This window comes from Cajanus cajan, chromosome 11 (genome assembly GCF_000230855.2).
Source record: "Cajanus cajan strain Asha chromosome 11, NIPB_CcT2T_4, whole genome shotgun sequence".
Taxonomy (NCBI): Eukaryota; Viridiplantae; Streptophyta; class Magnoliopsida; order Fabales; family Fabaceae; genus Cajanus; species Cajanus cajan.
The window spans coordinates 42,254,537-42,270,229 of record NC_138527.1 but is presented as its reverse complement, the minus strand read 5'-3'; the positions used below and the strand labels follow the sequence as shown (position 1 = coordinate 42,270,229).

General features: G+C 34.5%; 1 protein-coding gene across 1 annotated transcript; it reads right to left on the bottom strand.

The window, feature by feature from the left end:
* Positions 1 to 3,577: 3,577 nt before the first annotated feature.
* LOC109800538 (Integrase-type DNA-binding superfamily protein) lies at positions 3,578 to 4,551 on the bottom strand. The gene has a single exon (XM_029271940.2). The coding sequence runs from the start codon at positions 4,215 to 4,217 to the stop codon at positions 3,702 to 3,704; it is 516 nt and encodes a 171-aa protein (XP_029127773.1). The 5' UTR covers positions 4,218 to 4,551; the 3' UTR covers positions 3,578 to 3,701.
* Positions 4,552 to 15,693: the final 11,142 nt, after the last annotated feature.

The following is a 15,693-nucleotide window of genomic DNA, read 5'->3' as shown; positions in this document are numbered from 1 at the left end:
TATATATATATATATATATATATATATATATATATATATATATATAAAATAAGTGATATGATGTCATAAAAAAAACAATTAGAAGTGTTGGTAATGTGTTTAAATATTGGGAGTACGGATGAAAACGGGGCGGGGCGGGTACGGGTTTCATGATACCCGTCCCGTTCCCGCGAGCCAAATTCATCCCCGTACCCGTACCTGTTGGGTATGTAATTTTCATCTCCGTCCTCGTCGGGTATCGGGTAAACCTGTACCCGTACCCGTACTCGTATCTGTCAAAAATTTTATTTTTTATTTTTTTTAAATATAATATTTTTAAATTATTTTTTTAATTATATTATAATTATAATTAGGTTATTTCTTTATCTCATATTATAATAAATAATCACACATAAAAAAATATTAAAATTCTTTAATATAATTAAATTGAAAGTGGTTATTAAATTAACAATGGGAACGGGTACGGGTACGGGGCGGGTAGGTACATACCCGTACCCGTACTCGTACCCGATTTAATATATCGGGTTTTACCCGTACCCGTACCCATACCCAGTAAAATCGGGTATTCCCCGTCAAAGTCGGGACGAGTTCGAGTATTACCCGCAAGTACGGGTATATTTGTCATCCCTAATTGGGAGTGTCTAAAAATCATTTCTCTAAAAAAAATATTCATAAAATTAAAGAATATGTAATATCTTATTATATTTTAAGCGAAGTTCTTATAATTTATTTCTCAAAATGATTTTTTTTATTATACAAGTTAAAGCAAATTGTTCTGATTCATTGTTTAAAAAAAAAAAATTGCATCTGAGATAAATTGGAAAAAAAAATTGTATTTGTAGTGTAATACTTTTTAACAAAACAAAATCTCATTTTCTTCTTTCTAAAGTTAGTTTTGAAGATTAATATTTATACTAATATATAAAGATATCACTTTTAGTAATTACTTTTGATTTTTATTTTTACATGGATCATTTTATTTTTTATTTATTTTTTAATAATTATATTTTTTTATGAGTAATTTTTTTTTTTTTAATACAATGCAGGCAGAAAGTGTTTTTTTCTTGCTAGTTTATATAACCAGCTTTACTCTTATAACTACCCTAAAAAGAATCATTCACTAAGAAAACAATAAATTCTTCAATTTGGCATTCTTTTTTCTCTAATATTAAGTGGGCTACAATAACCTTTTTTGGGTCATCAGGCCTTTATAGTTTGGCTCATGATATATATATCTCTTTTTTTTTCATAAGTACACTTTCTCTATTTATTTTTTTAAAATTATTAAATATTGTAAACTTTTTTTAATTTTTTAATTTTACACCTCCAATTTTTAATTTGCTACTTTTTTCTTCTTTTTTACATACTTTTTTTTCTCTTTTAGTTTTCACATGCTACCAAAATAGGTATAGTGAAAGAAAGGTAAGGGGTGCATGTAAAAATTGAAAAAATGAGGAAAGATATGTGAAAGAAAAGTACTAAATTAAATATTGTGAATGTAAAATTAAAAATTAAAAATTAAAAATAAAAAAATTAAGAATATTTTAAAATTTTAATTATTTTTTTTTAAAAAATGTATACTTATAAGAAAAAGGAGGTATACTTATAAGAAAAAGGAAGTGTACTTATAAGAAAAAGGAGTTACATATATCATGAACCTTATAGTTTATATAATGTGAACAGCTACTTCTAAATGTCCAAACTAAAATTAACAACTATCTCTGATTTCATCAAACGAGGCCCAAACACTGGAAGCAAGTTTCTGCTGTTCGGCTACAACTGTTAGCCCAAACACTCGAAACAAGTGTTTTTTTTTTGGACAGTTGGTGTATATTAGTTTGGATGAAGTATTCGAAAATTATAATATAAAAAAATTAAAATTTTACAAATTTCTTTCGCTTTAATTGAATTTCTTTCTTTTGATAATTATATTGATAAAGAATGTAATCCTCAATGGAATAATAAAATACTAAAATGGGTGATAAGCATAAAAGAGCCGTGATTCAGGTTTATGACAATGATAGAGTAACTTTTGTCGTAGGGGGAAAAGCATTGATACAAACATGCCACGTGGCTACACTCCCAATCAATCTCATAGAGAGCCAATAATAACACTAAAAGAGGGGCATTTAAGTCATTGAACACTCAACGGCATGGTGCCAAATATGCGACGTGTCCACCCACAACCTTTTTCGTTAAAACTGTCTCTCTATAACTTTTCCGAATAAAGTTAAGCTCCTAATTATCATGGATCAATCATGAACGCCCAAATGTGAAACGTGCATTCAACTCACCATTTTTTTAATTATTCTTTTTTATATATATACATATCTGTTTTTTTTAACGAGGGTTGATTTCAGCAAAAAAAAAATTTATAAATATATACGAAATCCTTTTAAATTTTTAGGTTCATTTAATGTGTATAGTTGCACAAAATTTATCCCAGTCTTTACAATTGAAAATTATTTGTTTTAGTGTATTTCCAATTTCCTTTTTTTTTTTTATCTGCGCGTCTTAAAAAAAAAAGTTAACGCAATTAATTATGAATAACATGACAATGATGTTGATGTATTACTAAGATATCATTGATACATGTTATACTTTACGTTTTAATATTTATATTTTCACTATTTTATATTTACGTCTTTTGATAAAAATTAATTACAAAATTATTAATATTGTTGGTTATGTTAATAATATGTATTTACAATTAATACAAATTTAAATAATAAATATTTATGCATATTATTGAGATGAAATTTAACTCTTACAGAAGAACAATATTAATAAAAACATATATAGTATTTTTTGTTTTTAATTTTTATACTTGCACAATTTTTTACATTTTAGTCCTATACTTAGAAACTAGTCATTTTAATTCTTATATAACATTTTTTTTTATTTATATTTTAGTTCTTATCAACACACTTTCTCCCTTATTTTCTTCCATCTTTTTGTTAAGTGAGTTATGTTTCTTTTAAACTTTTTTACATTAATTAATTTTCATTGACATTGAATAAGAAAGTATCTAAACTGTAGAACTTGGATATATTTATAAGATAAAACAATGTAGTCTAAGAAGTCAATTTATGTTGACACTTTGTTATCTTATAACTTTTTAACATTATTATAAGTTGAAATTGACCATATAAAATGCATTAACGATAAATCAATTATTATTAAATTGTAAAAAATTTGAAAGGAAAAAAAAATGTTTCTAAAGCAAATTGCTACTTGAGGTGATTTTTGGGTTTGATGCACAAAAACGTTATATGATATAAAAAAAATTAATTAAATACAAATTTCATGTTTTCAAGGTGTTGTATATAATAAAATCAAAATGGTGTAAGAAGTCTTTATCACCGAAGGATTGACAAAACAATTTGCAACTATTATCTCATCTTCCAAAAAAAATGCATATGAACTCTATAATTTTAAAACACTTCGATTTAGGATCAATAAAATTTAGTTCATGCAAGATGATTTAAAAGAAACACAGCCCTATTAAATTTAAATATGAAGAAGAAATATGGTTTGTAATTAAGAAAAAAATAGAGATAAAAGAAGAAGAAAAATATAAAGAAGAATGCAACCACGTTAAAAGTATTTTTGTTAAATTGAAAGTAAAATATGATTTTTAATTTAAAAAAAAGGTTTGGAAACAAAGTGATTTTGAGGGGAAATAGGGTACATTTACAAATTTAGTAACAGTCCCAAGGGAACGGAGGCTCTTCGATGTGGAAAGCCGAGTCTAGATGTTCAGCTCCGACCACCAGCCACGGCGACGAGTAACGAAACTGACCCGAGTCCATTAAAAGATCAGGAAGGTCCAAGAACGCGTCATCCTCACCGCTTAGCGACGCATTTGACGATTGTTGGGCCTGGGCCTGGGCCTCACAATTGAGTGCGGCTGCTTTGGCGGCGGCGGCTTGGATATCCTTGGGAGAAGTGGTGGGTGGGCGTGGAAGGTGTGAGGCTAATTCGGGGAAATTGAGGAATGCGGATGAGCCTTTGATAGCTTGGGCCGCAACGTCGTGGGCTCGGGCGGCCATCTCGGGCGTAGGAAAAGTGCCGAGCCATATTCTGGACTTCTTTTTGGGCTCTCTAATTTCCGATACCCATTTCCCCCACTGGCGCATGCGCACCCCGCGATACGTTGGGTGATGATGATGATTCCCATCACTGATTCTCTTCTTTTTCTTGTTATTCTCTTCCATGTGTGAGTTGAGTGAATGTAGGTGGTAGCTTAAAATAGCGGTGGGTGCTACTAGCAATTTTTACACATTAAGAAAATGGGCCCCCTTCTAAAAGAGAAACATACACTTGCAATTTCCCCTTCCCTCTCTCTCCCCAGTCTCATTCTCATTCTCTTTTTGCCATTTTCGTTTTGGCATTTTGTGTACCAAACAATAATCCTCATACACATCATCTCTTCTTTTTCCCCTTCTGGAGGAACATAAAAATAATTATAGCAAAAACTATTCATTTGTTTTATGCTTTTAGGGGGAAAAAATCATGGAGAGAGAAACTTAAAAAAATCTACATCAGATTAAGTCCTGTAGAAATTCGAAGAACTGTTTATACAAGACACTAACTTTCTGTTTAGAAAACTCCTTATTTCTTGCTAATTAAAGGTGTGGTGATTTTATGCAGTGATTGACATTGATTTTTTGGCGTTACGCAATCCAACGACATTATTAGTGCCTCGTGTGACTTGGATCATTAGTTGATGCTTACCTCCAAGATTAGGTGTCACTCTGTCCATCTCAGTCTCTTTATCCTAAACCCACAAAAATTAAAAATGTAAAATAAATAAATAAAAGAAAAGGAGAAGAATACAGACCTGAGCTAAGGTCTTTTTATTTTACATTCTAAAACAACTAGGTCCAAACTAATGTCTTTTTGTTACACGAGGAAGGGTTGTTTTAGCAAAATCATAAATTGGTGGAATGGTGGGTCAATATAAAATACTCAAATTGTGTTGCCAAATAATGTCCTCAAATACTCAATGTTGTTTACCCGGAAGCAAGAAAAGTACAAATAAGATTAAAGAACTATGTGATATTTAAGTTTTAGTTCTTTCACCAAAATATTGACTTATTTTCAGGCTTCACATTTTAGCTTAATCTCATTTTGTTCTCCCTAATTTTAATTATTTGTATTTATTCTTCACGTGTTTTTAATTTGTTTAAAGTAAGTCTATTATTTTAAAATTCTATCTAATAATAAACAAAAATCTAACAGAGATATAATATGCTATTAATTTGTATAAAATCATAAAATATATAAATATAAAATACTTAAGTAAAATAATAAAACAAGAATGCCTTTCTTTATTTTTTATATTTTTCATTTTATTTAAATATTTTATACATTTTTTAACAATGTATATAAATTAATGATGTGAGACCCGTAGCTGATATACATTTTTCCCCCTAACTCTCACTCAAACCCTCCCTTTCACTCTCTTTTTCCCTCTCCATTCTCATTTGGCTGAATTCACTCTTGTTGCTTGGATTCAAGGTGCTGAGTAGGTGTTTAGGAGCTTGCGGACGCACAAAATTCTTCTTCCTTCTTTAGTCACCATCTCTTTCAAGCTTCTTCTTCCTTGTGCCTCCCGGAGCTCGGAAATTTTGAAACCGAGGTAAGGGAAGCTAGTTTTCTTCGCTGTTTTTGGATGCCATTGAGTTCAAGTAACTCAATAGTTGTTGAAGAGGTTGATTCTTGGCTGCGATTGAAGGAAATTTTCGTTTTCGGGTTTCCGGGGTTTGGGTGCAAATCTTGGGGATTTCACTTGTTTGATGGTTGCATGTTGGAAATGAAGTGTTTTTCTTAATGCTTGATGAAAATGCTGGTTTTTGCTTGGTTTGCATGCTGGTTTTCTGGTTGTTTTGCATGGTTGGGTGAAATTTTCGAACTTGTTGGTGTTGCTGCTGAGCTTCGCGCTGAGCGCAGTTCTTCGCGCCGAGCGCGTGGCCACCAGGGACTCCATTTAGGCAAGCCCATCGGGCGCAATGATGGGTGCGCCGGGCGCGCTTGCGAATGTGGGTCTCTGGCTGGTCCGCGCTGGGCGTGACTTGGACCGCGCTGGGCGCGATACCAGTTGTAACATATTTTGGGATTCTTGGTTTGGTGCTGAGCGCAATCCTTGTTGCGCTGGGCGTGAGACTCCTTGGGAGTCTCTGCCTTATGGGCGCTGGACGCAATTTGAATTGCGCTAGGCGCGAGGCCTTGGGAGGTCTCTGCCTTCCCCGCATTGGGCGTGGGTTTGGGCACGCCGGGCGCGTGGGACTCCTTGGAGTCTCTGCCTGGCATGCGCTGGGCGCAATTAGTATTGCGCCAGGCGCGTGAGAGCCTTGGGCTCTCTGGTTGAGTCCCGTCGGGCGCGGGCATGCTTGCGCTCCCCCTGGTGCTCTCTGGTTGTACTGCGCTGGGCACAACCACGAGTGCGCCGGGCGCATAGATGATAATTCACTATATGTTGTACAATGTTGTTTTGTGCTGAGATAAGTTGAAGTTGATGATTATGATGTGATGACTAGTAGATAATGTTGTTTGATGATGTTGAGTTGTATGAGATGAATATTGTTGTAAGATGTGTTGTAAGATGATATGTTGTGCTGTAAAGTTGTGCTGTGTTGTATGATGATATGAGTTGTTGTAGGCCATAATGGCTGAGTTGTTGTAGGCCATAATGGCTGAGTTGTTGTAGGAGATCTCCGAGATAATATGCGTGACGATGCATTATTTGTCATTTGCTGGTTTGTTGTACAATCAATGAGATGTAGGCTGACGATGTGTTGATAGTTGTAGTTGTTAATATTACTTAAATCTTGCTATACGTTGTTCTTTTTATACTAGCTTAACCTTTGTGTTTTCATGTAGTTGGACTGCTATGATCGTACTATGTACGAGAGCAGAGCAGAGATAGGTGGGTGACTAGTGGTGAGTCTGCAGCTGGCAGGCGGAGCTGATCCTAGTAGATGTTTTGTTGTTTTCAGCTACTTGGTGTAGTACCTTGGATGTATTTTTGTACATTTTGAATCTAGTCAAACTTGGACCATGTATATATGTATATTCTAGACACTATATATATGTATGCACTTGTTCCTTTCTGTCCAGTTTTCAGGTGTACTGTGTAGTGTGTAGTGACCAACCGGGTCGTTACAAATGATACATGCACTTTTATACCATTTTTATTAATTCTTGAATTTTTTTGAAAAAAATTTAAATAATTAGAAAATTAAAAATCAATAAAAACTAAAATTACAAAAATCAAAATTATGCATAAAGTATAATATAAAATAAAATATAATTAATCCTTAAACATTTTAAGGTATATCTCGGCCTTACAGGATCGATGTTTTGCTCTTTTAATTGTCAGTGGTTTCAAAATCTGCATCTAGAACTCATCATCATATGATTTTTCCCGATTTAGATTATTTTCCTCCATTACTTACATATAATATATATATATATATTCAACCATTTATTTATAGAAAATATCAAATAAAAATTATTGTTAGTTTTTAGAAATGAAAGCTATAAAATTGAAATTTGATTAATAGTTAAAATTAAAAGATAAGCATACATTACTTTTAAAAAAATCATATAATTAATAACTAATTTTTAACTTTAATCATTTATTTATGATTATATAATCTAAATTTACAGTTGTTATATTTTACAATAACTATAAGATCTATCTTGATAGATTATATTTTTATCTATCAAAATTAAAATAACAATAACAATATTCAAACTTCAAAACATATGCATACTATCCTAATTCTCCCCCACTAACTTTAATGGATCATTGAATACATTAAAATCACACACATGTGACTTTTATATTTTTTTATTCTGTCATATTATCCACTACGCACACCCATTTTATTTTATTTTCTTTTATGGTATCATATTATCCACACACACGGCCAAGTATACTAACAAAGGATCAGGTCTTGTTAGGATCGGCGGCGTCGCCAAGGACGCTTTCAACGCCAAAAAGGCTTCTTCGCACAGTTCGTTCCATGCGAAGGCCGAGGCCTTCCGCAGGAGTTTCGTCATAGGGCTAATTTTGTCGCCTAGACGCGGAAGGAATCGGGATAAGGCGACTAATCTTCCCGACAGACGTTGCAATTCCTTGAGGTTGCTTGGGCTCCGCATGTCTAGCACGGCCTGACATTTGTCTCGGTTAGCTTCTATGCCTCTCGCTGATAGCATAAAACCCAGGAATTTGCCTCCCCTAACCCCGAAGGTGCATTTCTCGGGGTTGAGTCTCATGTTGTGCTTGCGGAGTTCGCCGAAGATTTCGGCTAAGTCTGTTATGTGTTCGGCAGGAGAATTGGACTTGACCACTATGTCGTCCATGTAAATCTCGATGTTTCGGCTGATTTGCTCTCGGAACACTCTGTCCATTAACCTCTGATAGGTCGCTCCGACGTTCTTAAGTCCGAATGGCATAACTCGGTAACAAAAGTTGGCGTTTTCAGTGATGAACGTCGTTTTCTCCTCGTCAGATGGGTGCATCCTTATCTGGTTGTAGCCGGAATAGGCGTCGAGGAAGCTGAAGATAGAGTGCCCGGATGCTCCGTCGACGAGTCGGTCGATGCAAGGGAGTGGATAGGCATCCTTAGGGCAGGCTTTATTGAGGTCGGTGTAGTCGGTGCACATTCTCCATTTTCCGTTCAACTTCCTGACCAGGACCACGTTAGCTAGCCAAGTCGTGTATGTGACCTCTCTTATAAATCCAGCTTGTAACAATTTCTTCACCTCGGCGTTCGCGGCCTTTCGCTTCTCATCCCCCATCTTCCTTTTCTTTTGAGCAACTGGTCGTGCGTCTCGGCACACGGCTAATCGGTGGCATAAGAACTTTGGGTCTATTCCTGGCATATCTGATGTCGTCCACGCGAAGAGGTCTCGGTTATCCCTGACTACACCTTTGACTCGGTTTGCGTCGGTCTCGCTCAACTGAGATCCCATGTTTGTGACTTGTTCGGGTGATCTGCCCAGTTGAAACGACACAAGATTCTCGGCTGGCTCGATTCGTTCTTCATCTAACCGAGGGTCAAGGTCGATATCCTCCGCCACGTGTTGCCCTACTGCATTCACACCCTTCGCCTTCGGGGAGTCGGCTAGCGGCTTCATTTTGAGGCTGGAGAGATAACATTCTCTTGCTGTTTTTTGGTCAGCATGCACGGTTATTACTTGGCCGTCTCTCGATGGAAACTTCATGCACAGGTGGGGGGTCGAGACAATCGCACCCAGGGCATTAATGGAGGGTCGGCCCAGTAGGATGTTGTATGATGTGTTTGCATGCACCACGATGTATCGGATTTTGATCTCTCGTGAGGACTTCTGGTCGAACCCAAACCGAGTGTATAAGTCAATGCTCCCTCTGGTCATTACCCTTTCGCCGGAGAATCCGACTAGTGGCTCGTGATATGGCTCTAGGCTTTCCTCCGGGATCCCGAGCTGCTTGAATGTGTTCCAATACAAGATGTCGGCGGAACTCCCCTGGTCGACCAAAGTCTTCTTCACGATGCAATTGTGCATTTCCACAGAAATCACCATGGGGTCGTCTTGGACGGGATCGACGCCTCGGAAGTCTTGGTCAGAGAAGGTGATCGGAGGCATTTTCGGCGTTCTTGACTGGTTCACGCTATTTGTTGATCGTACCGCTCGGAGATGTCTTTTTCGGGCGGAAGATGTGGAACCTCCCCCGACAAAACCTCCTCCTATCGTGTTGATTATCTTCCTCGGTCGGCTGTTGTCTTCTCGGGCACTTCGGGAGTGGTCTCTCCTTTCGGTTGATCGAGACCTATGGCGTCGGTCTCTCTGCGATGGTGCTTCGCGAGGGTGTTGATCTCGCCCTCTTGTTCGATGATCTTGCGGTGTCACGAAGTTCCCGAGATGACCTTGCTTGATGAGGTCCTCAAGTTTGTCCTTCAGCGCCGAGCATTCTTCAGTCGAATGGCCCCGATTTCGATGGAATCGACACGACTTAGCCTTGTCAGCCCTCGGTGGTGTGTTCGCCCGCTTGGGTATCACCAGTATTTCGTATGCGAGGGCCTGGTCCAATACCTTTGCCCTGCTCGCATTGAGGGGAGTGTACGCGATGTAGCGCGGTCCTCTCGGCGGACGAGGGTTTGAGGGCTCGGCATTCCCCTTTTTCGTTGGTTCCCTGCCTGGTTCCTTCCTGTTATAGGCCTCCTCGGCCCTGGCCTGGTTGCGGGTCTCCGCAAGCTCTTCCATTTGCATATACTTCTCGGCCCTGCGTCGGAGATCGTTCATGTCAACTGGTGGTTTCTTATATAAGCTATTCACAAACGGCCCCGGCTTAAGAGCAGTTATCAACCGGTCCAGGGCCACGGCCGGTTCAGATCGCCTATCTCCATGGCGATGTTGTTGAATCGGTCCATGAAGCTCCTCAGGCTTTCCTTCTTCTCCTGACGAACCCCCGCCAAGGCTAGCGAGGTTGTCCTGTACGGCTTACTCGTTGCAAATTGAAGGGTGAATTGGGATGATAGCTCGTTAAACGAATCAATGGAGGAGCTCGGCAACCTCGTAAACCAGCTCAATGCCCTTCCCTTCAACGACGTGGGGAATATTCGGCACAAAGCCGAGTCATCTTGAGTTGAGAGGGTCGCTTGAGTTAGGAAAACATTCAAGTGCTCCTCGGGGTCGGTTGACCCATCGTACTTCTCAATCGGTATACTCTTCCAATGGTCCAAAAGTGTTGCTTCCATGATCCTTCTCGAGAAGGGGTGTCTTAGAGAGTGAACACAGGTGTCGGCCTTGTTTCCTATTAGAGACGTGACTGGCGTTCGGGTCATGTGGTCGGTCGGGACGTGATATGCCGACTCTTCTTGGAGCGTGGGAGTTGACGGCACGTAAGTTTGGTTTAGGCTTCGGAGCTCGGCATTTTGCCGACGAAGCTCAGCCAGTTCTCGGGCGTCGGCTTCTCTCTGTCTACGGATGGCCGCCATCTCCTCTCGCAAGGCGCGCATGTCATCTTGAAGGTCGGGCTGGGCTTGGTTAGCACTCGGACGGACTTCTTGTATCACAGGGTCCGGTTGAGTCTAAGGCATCTCATACGGGTATCGTTCTTGGTTGTTCATAGCGGTATTGTTCTCGATGGGGGGAATCGGTTGAGTCATTGTAGATTGTCCTTTACGTGTTACTACCATATCTCGGTCTCAGTCGTAGAGTTTAAGAGGGGCTGAAAATGTCTCTTCGGCCCCACGGTGGGCGTCAAATGTTCCTGTATCAGGAGACACACTTCACTTATCTGCGTAGTTGAGGGTCGGGTCTCGCGTCTCGGTCTTCTCGTTTCAATCTGGGTTATCCGAAATGAGGGGGGTGGTGTGCCTACAAAGACACTCCAAAGCTCAAGTTAGTGTTCGCGTAATAAATGCGGTAGTTCAGAATTAAATAGATACCTCGTTGGGGTCCTATTTATAGGTCTTCTTATTGGGCTGTAATTAGGGATTGGGCCCCAGAAAATTAGGGGGGGTTAATCTGATTAATGTTAATTAAACTCCCCGTAATCGTCTTGCTGCAGGTATGGGGTTTAAGCCGAGCGCACCGAGCGCATCATTCGGTCTTCGAGTATTCGGAAAGCTCGGGTATTGGACCTTAGTGTTCGGTTCGTATCGCGAGTGGTCGGTGGGTTCGGTTTTTGGGTTCTTGTATTCGGTCTGGTCGGCCACCATACGGTATAGTCCATAATAATGAATTTGAAGGTTCAATCGGCATCAGTTAACGGTGTCGGTGGTGGTCCTTAGTCCTTACTCATTCATATTTTCCTATTGCCAAGTAGCGACTATTACAGCTTCTCTTTTTGGCTATGCCTTTCATAATGTTAATTGTTAACTGTGTCAAATTATAGAGTATGCAGACCTAACTGTCAAATCCGTGTATATACATGAAGATGAAGGGAAGAAGGGAAGGTCCTACACAAAAGACACTAATTGGGACCAAATTCTTATAGTGACGGATTCTAGCCTGGGGACCTTGGTAGTTGGTATATCCCACCTTAACCGTTGGATAAGTTTCGGAAACTATATATTAATGCTTCATATATTTTTGTACCTTTATAATGATAATTTATGCATAAAAAAATTAGTTTAAATATATTTTTAGTTTGTATAAAATGAATATGAATTGATTTTGTTTCTTGTATAAAAAAAATTTGTTTTTTTTCATTTTTTTTTTCATGAATATCTTGGATGGTAGTTCTTATAAATAATTTATTAAAATTTTTATTTTTAGTTTAAAGAGAAAAGAAATCAATCATCTTAAATTTTACTCTCTTTTTTTATGAACAAGTACCATAAATTTTTATTTCATCCTAATCAATCCTTAAACTTTATCTAATTTATAAATAGACACCCTACTTTTTAATTTTATTTTAATTAATTCTTAAACTTTACTTCTTTTACAAATAAACACCTTCAACTTTAATTTCATTCTAATAGATTTTGACATTTGATAATTTATTATTTTTATAAAGTTTTTAGATTATTAATTTAGAATTAAATTATTTATCTTAAATATTAATCATTCACTAATCTTTTTTCTTTTTATGTTACAATTATTTTTTCAAAATATAATAAAAATACAAGTTTAGAAGAAGAAAAAATTAAAAATGATAAAAGTAATAAAAAAATCTTTATTTGATTTTTTTTCATCTTCTAAATTATATGGTATTCAATATATATATATATATATATATATATATATATATATATATATATATATATATATATATATATATATATGAAAATAAAACTAATATACATGTACCAAAAAATTAATAAATAAGTGTGATTTAAAATAAATAAATAAATGGTTGATATTTTTTTATCTTAATAATTTAATCTCAATGAAATATAAGATACTTACGAAAAGAAAATTAATTAAGATAAAATTGCAATCAAGATGTTTATTTGTAAAAAAGATAAAATTTAAGAATAAATTATAATAAAATTAAAGTTTATTATGTTTATTTGTTAACTAGGCAAAATTTAAGGATTAATTAGAATAAACTTGAAGTTTGTGAAATCTATTTGTAAAAGGGTTAAGTTTAAGGAAAATAAATAAGATTAGTATTAATTTTATGTACAAATTACTTATTAAATTATAATTCATTAAATTATTAATAATATATCTGATAGTTAAGGAAACTTTTGCATGATGGAGATATGCCAAGGTCTCCCTCCTTAGAATCCATATAGGTCTCCCTCCTTAGAATCCATATGTTATAGTTTGATTTAATCAACAAGGGTTAAATATTTAAAGTTGAATTTTTTTTTCTATATAATAGTTCTACCACTAATATATCTATATATAGAGAGAGAAAGAAGAGGGATCCGTTTACTCTATGAATAAGTCTACTGAAATTTATTTCGTTTAATAATTCATATTTTATATCAAATCTCAACAATCTAATTATTAAATTTAAAGTTATTAATCTATAAATTAAATATGTAAATTTTTAAAAAATTTAAAAATTATTTAATACTTCATTTCATTTATTCAAATTGACGAATAATCATAAAAACATGTTATCCGTTAATTTGAATTAATGAAATAAAGTATCAAATAATTTTTAAATTTTTTAAAATTTTATAGATTTGATATGACATTAAATTTTAAATTCATGATTGATTCGTTGAAATTTGATATAAAACATGAATTAGTGAATAAAATAAGTTTAAATAGACTTACTTCTAAAATAAATCGATCCCTCCTTATATATATATATATCAATGATTTTGAAAACTAAAATATGTTACTTGTTAGTATTATTAATCTCATAAACCATATCATTATAACTATTATTATGTATGATATCGTAAATTTTATTGTCTTATCCCGTTTATTATTAGAAAGTAATCAATCACCGACTGACTCCTATTCTAATAATGTTACAAGGATTCGATTGTTGAATCTTAGTTAATCTGAGGTCAAGTTAGTAAATACAATTGACCAAAAAACTAGACAGTACATAAACCAAAAAAAAAAGAGGATGATATTTTGCAGGGAAAAAAACATTTTTAATTAATTTATTTTTCATTTCCATTTTTTTTATAAAAAGAATAAGTTAATTTTGCGTGGCAAACTCTTATTCTTATATTACTTTTACCAAAATAATTTAACAATTAATTTTTAATTTCTATGAACTTTTATAACTTTTGGCCTTTAAAACAAATAATTTTTTTTATTGAAATCAATCTTATTTGAATTAAATAGTATCTTTTCTCTTGATAAAACTCTCTCTCTCTTGAATATTTATAGAAACTTTTGATTTAATAATTGAATCAGTTAATTTCATATTTTAAAGAAGTTATTAAATAATAACTTAATATCCGTATACGGAATTAACATTTAATATAATTATCATGTCCAGAGAAAAATATTGCAACAAATTATTCCTTTTGTTTGAATTGTTTCATTATGACATTACCCAAATTAGTTGGTTAGGTGTATTATTTATTTGGGGGTTACCCCATTTAGTCATTGCCTACAATGCAACATCTCAATCCTAATCTACAGTAATTAGATGTCCTACCAATACCATACATGGTCCAATATCAATTATTTTTTGGTTGATAAGACAAATGACCAGTGATAGGGCATATCAATTTTAATTTATAAGGAAGACACTATAACATCTTCTCTTATTGTTCGCTGAGGAAAATTTAAGAAGAAAATAAACTAGATAGAGGTTTAGTTTTAAAACAAAGAGTCTGAAATTTTCTGTCACTAATAAAAATTAGATATATTAATTTGAAATTTATAAAATTAGATATTTATAAATAATAATAAATAATTTGATAAATTTAATAATAACCAATAATTACTATAATAAATTATGATACTATTATTAAAAAATAAATTATAAATTTAATTCAATTTTATAAAATCAATTTATAAGATAAAAATTACTTCATACTCATATACTATATGTTCATTATATTACTAGTTAATTTGGAACGGTGTGATTATTTTTGTCCTCCAAAGAATTGGACAAATTTAAAAGTATATATGAAAAAATGAAGCTCAATCCTATCTCCGTGGGAGAAACACGTAGAGAATTTCTTTGTCTTTTTTAAAAATAATTAATTTACTTTTATATAATTTTAGACAAATTATGTATGAAGCTGTTAATAATATTTTAATTTAAAAAATATATAAAAAATTATGAATCATAAAAAAAAGAAAAAAAAAACTAATGAACTTAATTATATGTATATTTTTTATAAATTGCATAATTTTGCGCTGTTGATGGATGGGATAGTTGACCCCAAGATTTAACGTGACTGCATACACAAGGCAGGATTCGAACTCCTGACCTTACTTAAGCATGGATCAACCTTTACCGCTGAACCACACACTTGAAATTCTACGGTCTTCGTTTAAAAAATGTTCTAAATAAATGATGTTGACACTTTTTAATGCAATTTTAATTATTGTTTTTAATTTGTTCATAAATCAACTACCACAATTTAAGAAATCCATTTAATGAGATGGGTTTAGAAGATTAGTCTGTTGTTCGAAATCATTAAATATGTTCACATCCCTAAAAGTAGAATTTGTGCGTACTTGAAATAATGCCGATATCAAATCGTTTTGGTTAAATATCTTTCTAGTTTTTTTATTCATAAATATCATTCCTGGTTATGT